We start from the raw sequence: 14478 nt of genomic DNA, 5'->3' as shown, positions 1-14478 counted from the left end.
GTTCTACCTCATGCCTCTCATGTGAAGTAACCCAGATCTGTGGGTTTGTCACATTTCTTTGTAGCGTATTAACAGGGAGCCTGGCTAAACCCCCACAAGCAAGCTTGCTGTGCTGTTATTACTGCTTTTAGATGAGTTTACCAAAGCTGCTCAACAAGCCAGCACTGCAATTAAACACTAATTTACTGGCAGATTAACCATTTACACATGGTAGTCTGAAGTTGGTGTAGGTGGCCAGGCGGGTTCTCCCTGCTGAGTCTAGACTAGCGTTTATCCAGATTCATTGCCCTTGGGCGAGCATATTGTCTGTATTGGCCTGGGCCCCAGACAATCAGGATTTACACTGGGCCCCATTAAACAGTACACCCTAACCCCTACAATTTGCACCCCACCCCTGTTGGCAGCCCTGATAAAGTGGAACTAAACTTCCTCTCTGTTTTTAAAGATAAGCCACTGCAAGATAACCTTTAGGGGGAAAAATATGAAATGTTACCTTCTTGCACATTCCTATGAGCACAGAAAGGGTTGCGCTTCAGTTTTTACTCATCACAGAGAAGCACAACTCACAGCCCTGAATAAGGCTTGCTGATAAGAGGTAATTGGGCTGATCTCCCTAAATATATTCAGAACACACAGCAGTGAATTTCTTGGCAACTTTTTATAGTGTGCTGTGCAAGCATTTGGTCCGCTTTAAGGACTATCAGTAAGTTAACCACTTTGTAGTGCAGACTCTAAGAATTTCATAGGAATTTATTGATCCCTCCAAGGCTTCTACAGCCTCTTGTACTGCAAATGCATACTGCTCCACTGCTCGCCCTGCCACCTGATAAATGATAGCATCTGCTTGGTACTGATTAGGACAGTTTATGTCTGCTGAAGGTTCCATCTGAAGGGTACCAAATGTATTAAGAAATGGGTATAAAAATGCAGTTGCTGCCTTGAGAAAATGTAAAAATGTAACAAGTTGATAATGTTATGGAGAGCACAGGCCTTGAGGGAACCACTGGAATTTTAGTCAGGAGGTGGATGAAAGAGCTTGGGCAGAGAGAGCTACTGAAATTTTGAAGTATTTGATTTCTGAAGTAACACTTGGAAGTGTCAGAGAAGAGGTGAATAAATAGAAAAGCTGGGTTCAGAAAATGTGAAGAGACTGAAGCAGTGCATGTGATCTGATGAAAACACAGGCGAGCTATTTGTGCAGCATCTGAGGAGAGCAAAGATGGGAAGACTACTAAACAAGAAGCTTGAGATTTTTTTTAGTCATTTCTGTTGATAGTAATGCTTTCAAACAGGCTTGAAGAGAGTATGTTTTCAAGAAGTCCAATTTCTTCTCATCTTTTGAAATTATCATAGATAAAGGTCAGGTAAAACCACGAGTAAAGAGATGAACATAATCGTGCATGTAAATATTATGAGAGAAGTCCACTGTCTCTACAGAGCAATATCAACGGAGTTCCTTCATAAAGGCGAAGGGGTAAAAAAAAGTGACAGACATAATATTAACCATATATAAACTGGATAAAGGGGAGATTTATGATGGACACAAATTGGGATACCCCAAAGGCAATCATTTCAACAATAGGTGGGCATTGCAACAATAGGTGGGGATAGTTCCCCTACTCCAGTCAGATATCCCAGGTGGTTCAACTACAAAGAATGACTGTAATACTGATTAAAGATGGCCAATGGTCTATGAATAAGGACATGTGGTCCAAAACATGAAAGCCATTATAGTGGTTGTGCTATTTTGCCTTAATAAAAGTGGATGATTATTCTTCCATAAGAGTGCGGATCCTGTTTTAACTTAAAGATGGTAAGTAAGATGCAAATAATTCTGGCTTGCAAGCAAATTTAACTCTTTAGCATCAAATTTATTTAAAGGCTTGCAAGTGTTCCAGGCCAATCTATTTTAGCACTTTTTTTTTTTCACAATTTTTTGCTATTGGTGCTGCTGTAATTTGTATTTATGGCCACTTGTCACTAGGGGGTGGTGGGAGACAATAACAAGACTTCTGCTTTCAGTTTCTATATCCTCTGCTAGCAGAAAGACATCAAAGCCTTCCAAGAATTTACAGCGCAGGGAGTTCTGTTGGCTGAGATCAAAAGCAGTGCACTTAAATCAAACAAGATAATTCCTTTGTAGCTGCGACTGGGTGGCCTCGTTCACATCTAGGGCGCTTTTAAGCGCTGCTGCGTAACGCTGACACCCTGCGTACCGCCGGAACCGCAGAAGGGCATAGACTGCCCTTCTACCATACACATCTCCTGCGCTGCGCAGCAGTACGATGCGCTGGTAAGCGCTTGCGTACTGCTGCATGCATTTTGCCCGGAAGCGCAGAGCTGATCCCATCACTGTCAATGGATGGGATCAGCAGCGGGCAGCAGCGCAGATGGCGTGCGTTCGTATGCGTTACGTTCGGATCGCACAGCCATCTGCGCTAGCTAGATGTGAACGAGGCCTAAGAGGTTGGAATTGGGGCATATTCACCAGGAAGTGCTCTTGATTGGCCCACTTCCAAGCTGCATACAATTTGCAATAAATTTGTACACAAGTCAGAATTATTTGCATTTCACTGACCATCTATAATGCTGATTAAACCTACAAAAAGTATAGCTATCACATGTATATGCAACGAAGGAGGCACCTAAAACAAAAAAACTGTTAAAATCTAATAAGTTTAGTTACCTTCAATTTATCAACTAAAGATAGTATAAAAAAAGGAATTATTTGAAACGTCATACAAAACACATTTTGTGGGTCACCCGACTTTATCAGGCAAGGGTAATTCTTGAAATGTGTTACTGAAGCTCAAGGTCTACAGAAGCACAAATCAGAAGACTGGAGGGTGGGCGGACCTGGAGAATCCAAGGCCTAAACCGACACAGGTAACACACACCAGGAGCCATGTCGCTGTATAGGAGGATTTCAGAATAGGGAAAATTGCTCACACTTTTTTGGTTGCCAGACAAGTGCAACCACCAAAAGGCCTGCAGAGGAATACCCACCACTGCTTGGGATTGGGAGGGTCCTCACTGGTCGCATTCCTGATTAGGTAGGAATTAAGGGTACGTTTCCACTTGTGCAGTGCGATTTGCTCGCGGAAAACGCGTCAACGAATCTGCATACAGTTGCGGATTCGTTGACGTTTTCATGCGGATTTTCACGCGGAATCGTTCGCGATTTTAACCATGTCAATGCCGGCAAGCATTGACATGGGTTTTTTAACGAAATCGCGCGCGGAAACGCCGGGAAAACCGCAAGACTCAAGTGCTTGCGGTTTTCCTATTTAGTTACATGACCGACGATTCGCGTACGGGTGTGCGGCGTGCGAATTCTGACAGCTCTGCTGTGCAGATTTTTTCTGCAGAGCGAGCCGCACAGAATTCCTGACAAGTGGAAACGGCGCCATCCACTAGTATTGTTTGAGCAAATCTGCATGCAGGAAACGCATGCAGATTCGCTCTAGTGGAAACGAGCCCTAACTTTGTGAAGTCACTTTGAACTGTATTGGCTACTTTGTCTACAGGAGAGGTAAGCCAATTACTGCCTCTCCTTTTTAATCTGTTTTTCTTTATTTTTTATTATTTTGGGTGCCTCCACCCACCAGTATTACAAATCAGGGTAAAACACAAAGACAAAACCGGGAGCCCCCAATAGTGTATTACTGAGATAATTGGAATAATATGTAATATGTAATCAGAGATATACTCACAAACATGGGTTGCCGGATATCAGGCAACCACTTATAGTGCGGATGGGGATATTAGGCCTGTCCCCACTCAGGCTAAGAAGTCGCTCTCTGTGGTAGAAAAGAAAGGGTGTTTGCACCCATCCACCAGGTGGATAATCGTATGCAAAAATTTACAGAGGCGCCAGCAGAATAAAATATGATCAATTTTAAAACAACAATAAAATCCGGGGGGTAAGGGTGGACTTACCTCCCTCGGAACCAAAAACACAACCACTGTAGAAAGTGTAGATAAAATTTAATCTGTACTCCAGAATAACAATTGCAACGCGTTTCGCGGGTCTCAAGCCCGCTTCCTCAGGCAAAACACAAAAAACGGGAGCAGCTCAGAAGTTGTGCACACACAGCGCAGCGCCTCTGTGTGCACAACTTCTGAGCTGCTCCCGTTTTTTGTGTTTTGCCTGAGGAAGCGGGCTTGAGACCCGCGAAACGCGTTGCAATTGTTATTCTGGAGTACAGATTAAATTTTATCTACACTTTCTACAGTGGTTGTGTTTTTGGTTCCGAGGGAGGTAAGTCCACCCTTACCCCCCGGATTTTATTGTTGTTTTAAAATTGATCATATTTTATTCTGCTGGCGCCTCTGTAAATTTTTGCACAGTATTACAAATCAGAACACCTATGCATCAATTTGTGCATCACATTTCAAAACCGGTTAATAACGGGCTATTGGATTTCAGCCTTTGTATATGGTAAGCAATACGGTCTTATTTCCTGGCTAGAGATACCCTTTACTTTTTACCAGGTGTGGTGGATCTGCATATTAATCACAGAAGGCACTACTATTAAGTCTGAGAAACGCATTCACCATAACAATAGTATGCTTTTCTTCTTCCAGTTCAGAGGCCGGTCATTCATCCACTTTCCAGTCCCAGTAATATGTTCTGTGTTACCAGCCTGGACCCTTATACACTTCCAACTGTGACTACACTCCTAATGGATGTTATGTTTTACTCCAATGGGTAAGCACACATACGACACACTTAACCATGTTACCTCTTTTCTTTATTATTTTGTTTGAATTGTTATCATAGTACCACATCACTGAGGTGAAAATATTTGGAGTAAATGCACTAAAATACAAGGTTGAGCTTATCCAACTTTTTGTGTAATTGTAATTGCTTAATATTCTAGCATAGAGAAAATAATAGTTATGTTTCCTAACTACATTTGGATTATCAAACAAACACAGAACATTTATATCGCGCTTTTTTCCTGGCGGACTCAAAGCGCCAGAGCTGCAGCCACTAGGACGCGCTCTATAGGAAGTAGCAGTGTTGGGGAGTCTAGCCCATGGTCTCCTACTGAATAGGTGCTGGTTTACTGATCAGGCAGAGCCGAGATTCGAACCCTGGTCTCCTGAGGTAGAGCCCTTAACCATTACACTATCCAGCCAGATTATGTGTAAGAGTTAAAAAATAACCCTTGTATGAGTGAATGTGGAGGCTGTCTTTAAGGATAAAAGGGTTTTTATTCCCCGTGTGTAAGGCGGATGCTGTTATAATGTATAGTTACGATGTTATAATGTATGCCTGCTAGAACATGTATGCAGATTAGGAGTCCTGACTTTGAGTCACTTGCCTGGAATAAAACTCCATGAGCTTGCTGGATTGTCTGTAACTCGGGGTATTTAAAGTCCTACCCCACAGAGCCACGATAATCCATGCCACGCACTGATGAGGATCAACCAATCCGAAACAGTGTATATGCATGTTGGATTAGTTTAGCTCTGTAATATTAACAAGCTGACACATCATTGCATTCCAGCGTTTCTGGAGGTATGTTCAGCTATCAGGGACAACAAAGATGATTTGCATATTCAGCAATGATGCATTGTGGGACACCTCAAAGCTCACTCCAACCTGAATAATCGCAAATACCTTTTATTTATTCATGCATACTCGCACAAGGGGAGTGTAAAACATTGAGATATGATACATTGAATGAACTAACCCCTGCTAACCTCCCCCCAACCCCCCCCATCCACAGTCGATCCTTACCAAAGGATTGTTAGTGTGCTCGAAATAGACTTAATAGGCCAAATTCCCAGCCCAGGATATAACTTGTTAGCTTATCTCCAGTCTGCCCAATGAGCCCTGTAGTTGGGCCATGCACTACCAGCCTGTGTATTTAAAGTGTTCCATGAGGTCGTTTTAATACCTTTTATTTTAAAAAGGCAAACTTCTGTTTTGTCTGGAACAAACACTGAGCTAAGTATTCTCCTCGTAGCAGCTGCATTTAAAGTGATTTTGCAATCTATTTTTTTCCAACTGAATCCCTCTGCACGTTCCCAGATACAAGGGGGTCAGAGAAAAGAAAAAGCAAAGTGGTTACAGCTGTGGAAGGATTTCAGGTCATGCCCACCCTCCCTCCCTACTGCTCCAACACCTCCTGAGATAACTCCTAGAGCAGTAACTGCTCAACCACTTCTCCATCAAGCTGCAGTGGGAATAGCAGAGCTTTTTGCTTCCTATTCTGCCTTTCTGACCATTACTCCTGGCCCCACCTCCTAGCTATGTTGCAGAGCAGAGGATGCCAACAGTGGTGCTCACCGCCAGGTCGTGATCACGCTTACGCGTGGATTCACGACCATTTTGACGCATTCCGCCTCGGACACGAAAATCCGTGAATAGATTTTCAACCACGAAAATCTACTTCGGCTTCGCGTGAATGCGGACAGAAATCCGCATTCACGCTCGTGAAACCCGGGGCTGAAGTCGTGGTTTGCGGAAATGCGTCAAACTATGCGGAAGTGACACATTGCAGGCCAATCAGAGTGCCCCAGCCAGGCCCTAGCAACCAATCACAGGAGGGGAGCTATGCCCTCCCCTCCTGAATATAAAGCGGCGGCCATGATGGAAAAGCTCTGTCCTTGCTACTAGACTGTGGTGCTGAGAGGATTATCTCCAGGCCATTGTTGTTTGAGCAAGTGCATTTATTGTGTTAAAAACAAAGCGTTTTTTTTTGCTAACACTGCTCTTATACTGTACACAGTTAGCTAGTCAGTGAGTGATTGCTGTAGTTAGTTGTAGTCAGTGTAGTGTAGTGGGAGTGTGGGAGTCTAGTGATTATTTAACTGTGTGTAGTGCTGTGCAGGCAGGTTCAGTGCTGCAGTGTAGTGGGAGTGGGGATTATCTGTGTGTAGAGTGCAGGCAGGCAGGTTAGTGCAGCTGCAGTGTTCACTTGTATATTCCAGTGACAGTTATACACTTGTACTATTTGCAGGCAGCCAGTCACACCGCCAGCGCCGCCACTCTCTGCCAGCGCTGTTCATTCATTCTGTCAGTGACCTTGTGCCGTGCCCAGTGCCCACTGCTCGCTCGCTGGCATATGAGCATCTCATTACACAGTGTGACATCCTTGTGTGCCCACTGCATCCTTCAGTGACCTAGTTGTATATCCAGTGCCCACTGCTGTGCCCACTGCATCCTTCAGTGACCTTGTACTGTGCCCACTGCATCCTTCAGTGACCTAGTTGTATATCCAGTGCCCACTGCATCCTTCAGTGACCTTGTACTGTGGCCACTGCATCCTTCAGTGACCTAGTTGTATATCCAGTGCCCACTGCTGTGCCCACTGCATCCTTCAGTGACCTTGTACTGTGGCCACTGCATCCTTCAGTGACCTTGTGCTGTGCCCACTGCATCCTTCAGTGACCTTGTACTGTGCCCACTGCATCCAGTGATTCATTACTAGCAACATGTCTGGCAGGGTTTCGCGGGGTGAGAGGAAAGGGAGTTCAATTGCCTCAGCCACTTCTGGGACTGCTCCACGTCCAGGGAGAGGACGCCCAGCTGTACGTGGTCGTGATGCAGCAGAAAAGGGGGCAGCAAAGCCTGGGCCGAGTCAGCGGACGCCATTGTCCAAATATTTTAAAGTTTCTGGTCCCCGTGTGGTGGTTGAGCAAATGGAACCTGACGTACTCATGGACATCATGACTTCCTCCCAGACCTCTACTGTGAGCACCACTCCAAGCAGTAGCAGCAGCAGCCAACATCCCACGCTTGTTGTGACATCCACCCCAGCACCCACTGGTCAGCAGCCCTCCCAGGATGACAGCGTTCTGTCCCTCAGTCCGGCATCTGGGAACCTGCTGATGCAAGAAGCACAGGACTTACTGGGGACTGATGTGGCAGAGATTGAGATCGGGCCACAATCACAAGCGTTGTTGAGTTCTGGTGATGAAGAAGAGGGGTCTGTGTCTGGGGATGTAGGGACAGAAGAGGAGGCGGGGGAGTCAGAGGAAGAGCTGGATTATGATGATGCTGCTGATGATGACGTTGTGGACCCTAACTATGTGCAGCCTGCTGAGTCCGTGGAAGAATGGTCAGAGCAGGATGACGAGTCACCTCAGCCTAGGCAAGGATATCGCCATATGTCAGGCAGGGGCAGGGGCATCGGCAGCAGTGGGCGTGGAGGAAGTAGACAGGACACTGCTTCAGCCGGCACCACCACCATGCAACCCCCGGCAACTACTACCACACATTGCTCCGCTGCACCCTCTGCTAGTGGGGGCCGCAGTAAATTAAAGTCACCAGTGTGGGATTGCTTTGAGGAATGTACTGATGACAAAAGGTATGCGGTGTGCAGGTTATGCAGCAAAAGATTGAGCCGTGGGAAAAGTCTGAGCAAGATGGGTACCTCATCCCTCCAGGGCCACCTGAGAAGCCGCCACTGCCGCGAGTATGCGGACTTTAAGAGGAAGCAGGCACTGCTGGCAGGGGTTCCTGAGAGCAGAAGGCCCACCAGCGCAGCAGCATCCTCTCTCCCTCAGGGTCGTGAATCCCCCACAGCAGCAGCAGTAGTAGCACGCAAGCGCTCTTCCACCTCGGCTGCTCAGGACACAGACATTGAGGCTGGCAGCCAGTGTTCGTCTCTCTCCTCTGTCTCCCCTGCATCCCAGCGTCGTCAGACCCTGCTGAGCGACACCTTTCAGGGTCTGACCAAGCCTCTGCCTCCAAGCCACAGGCGGATCCGCAAACTAAATGGCTTGCTGGCCCGGGCCATGGCATCACAGCTGCTTCCCTACTCCCTGGTGCAGGAGGGGAGCGCCATGCGGACGCTGCTCCAATTTGGCATCCCCGAGTGGCAAGTCCCCAGTCGCCACTATTTCAGCAGGAGCGCGATCCCAGCACTCCACAAGTTTGCGGTGGAAAACGTGGCCCGTTCCCTGGACTACTCTGTGGGCAAGCGGGTCCACGTGACCATGGACTCGTGGAGTAGCAGATTTGGGACAGGTCGCTACCTGTCCTTTACGGCCCACTGGGTGACACTGATGGAAGGGAGGGAGGACAAGAGCGCATCAGCCCAGCTAGTGGTGCCACCACGCGGGATCAGGGGGGATGCAGAAGGGTCCTGTCACGACACTCCCTCAGCACCCGGAAAGCAAGCCCGCCTCGGCAGCAGCAGCGCCAAGCCTCGGCACTGCCAAGCCCTTTTAAAATTGGTGACCCTGGGGAAGGAGAGGCTTACGGCCACCAACGTCCTGGCCGCCCTCAGGAAGCAGGAGCGGAGGTGGCTGACCCCCAGAGGCCTGGAAGTGGGGTATGTGGCAGCCGATAACGGGGCCAACCTGGTGGCAGCAGTGCAGCAGGGAAACCTCCAGCACATCCCCTGCTTGGCCCACGTGCTCAATCTTGTGGTGCAGCGCTTCTTGCGCACCTACCAGGGGATGAGCGAGCTGCTGCAGGATGCCTGGGCGGTGGTACGCTTTTTCCGCCTGTCAGCCACTGCCTCTGCACTCTTGTCCACCTTACAGCAGCAGTATGGAAGGCCACAACACCGGATGATCATCGACATGCCAGTTCGCTGGAATTCGACTCTGGCCATGTTGGAGCGGCTGTGTCAGCACAGGCTGGCTCTTAGGGCCTACATGCTAGACCCAAGTGTCCCCAGCAACCAGCAAGTCCCCATGATTACTGCCACTCAGTGGACACTGATGCAGCAAGTATGCCTGGTGCTGAGTCCCTTCCTGGAGGCAACCAAGATGGTCAGTGAGGAGCGGGCCTCTGTGTGCCAGTGGGTGCCCTTGGTTTGTCTACTGGAGCAGGCAATGGACAATTTAATTGAGCGTGGGGATGAAGCCCTGAGGCAGTTGGAAGAACAGGAGCAGATGGCAGCACAGTCCAGCTCAGAGGAGGGCTCACAGCAGGTAGTGGAAGAGTTGGAGGTCCCTAACCTGAATGAGGAGGAGGAGCAGAGTGCAGCAGGCGTTGTACGTGGATGGCGGTTTGAGGAGGACAACGACATGGCACAGGAAGAGGACAGGCATGCGTTATGGGACAATGGCGAGGACGAGGAAGATCTTGCTGGCAGGGCCCACTTGTTTCCCATGGCTGTGCACATGTTGCGCTGCCTTCGCAGGGACCCCCGGGTGATCCAGATGCGTTCAAGGGAGGACATCTGGATTACCTTGATGCTTGATCCCCGTCTGAAGGGGAAGCTGGGAGACTTAATGACGCCATCCACCACCGAGCAACGCACAAGGGAGTTGAAGGAGGCCCTTGTGCGCAGACTACTGGAAGCATTCCCCCAGCCTTCCACCCCCATTGTAACTGCTCTGCCAAGCCAGCAAGAGGTGCCTGCCATTGCCACTAGCAGCACAACAACAACCACCAGCAGCAGCAGCAGCAACTGGCGCCCCGGAGACCTGAAGAGCCTAAGCAAGAGCCTGTATGCAGTGCAGCAGCCCAGAACAGAGGTGCCCGCCACAGCATCCACCACCAACCAGCACAAGCAACGACTGACCACCATGGTGTCTGACTATATGGGGTCATCCAGCGGGCTCAATGACACCGACAGCCCCGTGGACCCCTTGGAGTACTGGGTCAAGAGACTGGACATCTGGAGCGAGCTTTCCCAGTACGCCCTGGAACTCCTATCCTGCCCTCCTTCCAGTGTCCTCTCAGAGAGATGCTTTAGTGCGGCCGGTGGCGTGGTCACAGAGAAGCGCTCTCGGCTCTCCCACGCCTCTGTGGACAAACTCACCTTCCTGAAAATCAACCAGGCTTGGGTGGAAGGTGAGTTCCTGGCCCCTATTGTCGGACACAGGGGGACATGAAGTGGCTGCTGCATGTGCTGTTGTTAACTATGCCTGCCTTTATAAAGACATTTACTACCTGCCTAGTGCCTACCTTGGTTAATTTTTTGGTGTTATGGTACTACTACCAGTAAGTTGCCATGGTCCTCCTTCTGAGCTGCTGAACTGACCGCCCGCTTTGTCCTCCTGACTCAGTCGCTACTACACTCTGCGTTCACACTGCCCGGGTCGCCGGGTGCATTTAATTTTTTGGCCAGCACTATGACGCTGTGCTACTTCTACTGTGCTGCTGCTGCTGAACTGACCGCCCGCTTTGTCCTCCTGACTCAGTCGCTACTACACTCTGCGTTCACACTGCCCGGGTCGCCGGGTGCATTTAATTTTTTGGCCAGCACTATGACGCTGTGCTACTACTACTGTGCTGCTGCTGCTGCTGAACTGACCGCCCGCTTTGTCCTCCTGACTCAGTCGCTACTACACTCTGCGTTCACACTGCCCGGGTCGCCGGGTGCATTTAATTTTTTGGCCAGCACTATGACGCTGTGCTGCTACTACTACCACCAGTATGTTGCCGTGGTCCTTCTGTGCTGCTGAACTGACCGCCCGCTTTGTCCTCCTGACTCAGTCGCTACTACACTCTGCGTTCACACTGCCCGGGTCGCCGGGTGCATTTAATTTTTTGGCCAGCACTATGACGCTGTGCTACTACTACTGTGCTGCTGCTGCTGAACTGACCGCCCGCTTTGTCCTCCTGACTCAGTCGCTACTACACTCTGCGTTCACACTGCCCGGGTCGCCGGGTGCATTTAATTTTTTGGCCAGCACTATGACGCTGTGCTGCTACTACTACCACCAGTATGTTGCCGTGGTCCTTCTGTGCTGCTGAACTGACCGCCCGCATAGTCCTTCTCCTGACTCAGTCGCTACCACCACTGCACTCTGCGTTCACACTGCCCGTGTCCACTGACAACTCTGCTGCGATGTCATTGCTAATTGCTGCAAAAAAAAAAAAATTTTACAAAAACCTCTCTGGAGCCTTTTTGCCGTCAGCCACTCATCCTCCTCCAGCGGTACCTTCGCCGCCAAGTGCCATTGGAACTCGCCTTCACCTCTTTGACTGCTTAACGCGTATATCCCTTTTTAAAACCACTTATTACCAATTAATAGCCCCATTTAAAGTGTTGATTTCACTTTAAAATCCATTTTCTTGAGAAAAAATTTTTTGGGGGGAATTTTTTATGTTGAAGTTATGTTGCCCCTTATCACCTCGATAATCCATGCTATTTGGGGGACTGTAGCATGTATGGGGGCTTTGTTATTAACGTTAAAAGAAAATCCGCCTCCGGGCGTGAATCCGCGCGTGATTACGCCATTCACGGGAAAAAATCCGCGTGGTTGCGTGGACGCGGACAAAAATCCGCATGCGGCGGGGCCGAATGCGGATTTTTTTTTTGCAACCACGCGGATTTCCGAATTCGTGGATAAGGCACATCCGAGCATCTCTGGATGCCAACAGTTCTACCATGCCTGCTACACATTGGAAAAGCAGGTAAGCTATCCCTACAGGGGCACTGGTGAAAAAGGATAAGAGCTACTACTACACTAAGGTGGTATGAAATTGAAGGATCGGAGTTGTGGCGGGAAAGGTAAGCAAGGGCGCTGGTGACCACACTCCTCCTCAGTGATCACCATTGTGTCAGTAATGGTGTTGTCCTTCTCCTCCTCCCCCACCAATCCACAGTGTGAGTGGTATCTGTAGGAGGAGGTACCGGAAGGAAGGATCTTTAGCATAAGTGGGTCATGCATGCTCCTCTGGAATAGGGGGCACTAATGTGAGTGGAACTGGGGCATACCCATAGTGTGAAATAAAGACTTTTCCACAGCACTTTACTTTTGCTGTTCTTATTGTAGTATACGTTTGGATAGTGTAAATATTTTTAACCACCAGCAGGATTTGATTTTTATTCATTTTGAATTCTTAAGCCTTAAATGATAAATCAGTTTTAAAGAGTTTAAATACCTACTGGTGGTTACATTGCTGAAACTTTCATTTTGATGTTGTTAGTGTAGGTGTTTGTATGTTGTGTGAAAGTTTCTTATCGTATTCTTATGACCTTAATTTCTTAGATGGTTTTGATAGACAGTATCATGCTGTAGTGGAGTAGTGCAGCCACCCTTGTGTGGTTCTTACTTGCTACAGATTTACTGTTGTTGTAATTCCACATGCACAGACCATTTAATAGCTAGAGAGAATATGGAGAGTGACATGTGGAAGTACAGCCAAATCATTTATTTAAATAATGCGTGGCGTCGTATTTTCTAATAGTGACACTGTGAACTGGTTCTGTTACAGAGTAAAAGATTCGGTGGTGGGCAGTGAAGAATCTGGTCATATCCGCTTCTTCTCCTTTTCCCTCATTGAGGGTTACATTTCCTTGGTGATGGATGTACAGACACAGCAGAGGTGAGATTTGGCCAGTAGCAATTGCTGTCTGGTTTGGTGTATGCCTGTTTATTGCTCAGGACGGTAAAACACATCAGGGTATTTTCTAGCGCTGATTCAAAGAAATGTGTGCTATTGTAACAGTGGATTTCTGATGTAAGATCAAAATAGTATTAAAATTCAATGTCATTTTAGGCAATAAGGCTACTTCAATAGCACTGGAACTGCAATACAGCGGTAAAAACCTCCGCATAAAAAACAACTCTGATTGGAAAGTATTCTGTTCAATTTCTAGGTTTACATGTTTCTGTTTTAAGCTATAGACACCCTGCTGAGGAACATGTACTGCTCTATGTAGAGGGGAGGATGTGTCAGTGACATCACGCTATGCCAACTTCCTGCAGGAACAAAAACACAAGCAACTCTGAATTCCCTCCTGTACACCACACTGGTCATAGCCTGTGCCAAATCCCAGCAGGTGCACCACTCATGCTTGCCAAATTTACAAAACAAAATCATGGAGATGGCACAAAACTGAGCAAACCATTATCCAGTTGGAGCTGCCTTATTTTTTTCCTCTGATATCATTATAATGCCTTGGTGTAGCACTGACCTCTTCTGAAGAACTGTACAGAGTTGATGTCACTAACTGTCCCTCAGATGAGCTCACAATCCAATCTTCATTCTAATAATAGTTAATTGTCCCTACATAGTCTAAGTCCAGTTTTAGAAATAGTCTTTCCTTAGTAAAATAAAATTTGATATTACCTATTCACCTTAAAAGCAAGAAGTTTTATATCCGGATCACCTTATACATAGTATTTTTGTTTTTAGTTATTATGTACAGAAAAGTATTGCAACTAAACTTGTTGTTTTGTCAGAAATATATATATGCTGTTTCATGACACAGTGTCTTGTCACCCTTATTTTCAGGTTTCCTAATAATTTGCTGTTTACAAGTGCGTCGGGCGAGCTTTGGAAGATGGTTCGTATTGGCGGACAACCTCTTGGCTTTGGTAAGTATTTACAGTTAGATTTTGTCCACAGGCAATAATCTGGTGCTGTCAAGAATCAAGCAAAAGGTCTGCGAGAGGATCGGAATATTTGAGTACTTGGGCATTAGTCTGAGTGAGAAGCCACCTTTTTATTTGACTTTTGAAAAAATAACACATAGCAGTTCCTGATATTCAAAGTATTTCAAGTTCCCTAGATATCTCATTTAAACATATGTAAGACAATTTATGGAC

General features: G+C 47.4%; 1 protein-coding gene across 2 annotated transcripts in view; it reads left to right on the top strand.

Annotated features, from left to right (window-relative positions):
* CASTOR2 (cytosolic arginine sensor for mTORC1 subunit 2) overlaps nucleotides 1–14478 on the top strand; it is a 206807-nt gene that overhangs the window by 179053 nt on the left and 13276 nt on the right. For both annotated transcript variants that reach the window (XM_068268545.1, XM_068268544.1), the window contains exons 5-7: nucleotides 4588–4711; nucleotides 13142–13252; nucleotides 14165–14247. In XM_068268545.1, the coding sequence (XP_068124646.1) occupies nucleotides 4588–4711; nucleotides 13142–13252; nucleotides 14165–14247 (318 nt within the window). The remainder of the gene's footprint in view (nucleotides 1–4587; nucleotides 4712–13141; nucleotides 13253–14164; nucleotides 14248–14478) is intronic.

This window comes from Hyperolius riggenbachi, chromosome 2, assembly GCF_040937935.1.
Source record: "Hyperolius riggenbachi isolate aHypRig1 chromosome 2, aHypRig1.pri, whole genome shotgun sequence".
In the NCBI taxonomy this organism is placed as follows: Eukaryota; Metazoa; Chordata; class Amphibia; order Anura; family Hyperoliidae; genus Hyperolius; species Hyperolius riggenbachi.
This window is presented reverse-complemented; position numbering and strand designations above follow the sequence as displayed.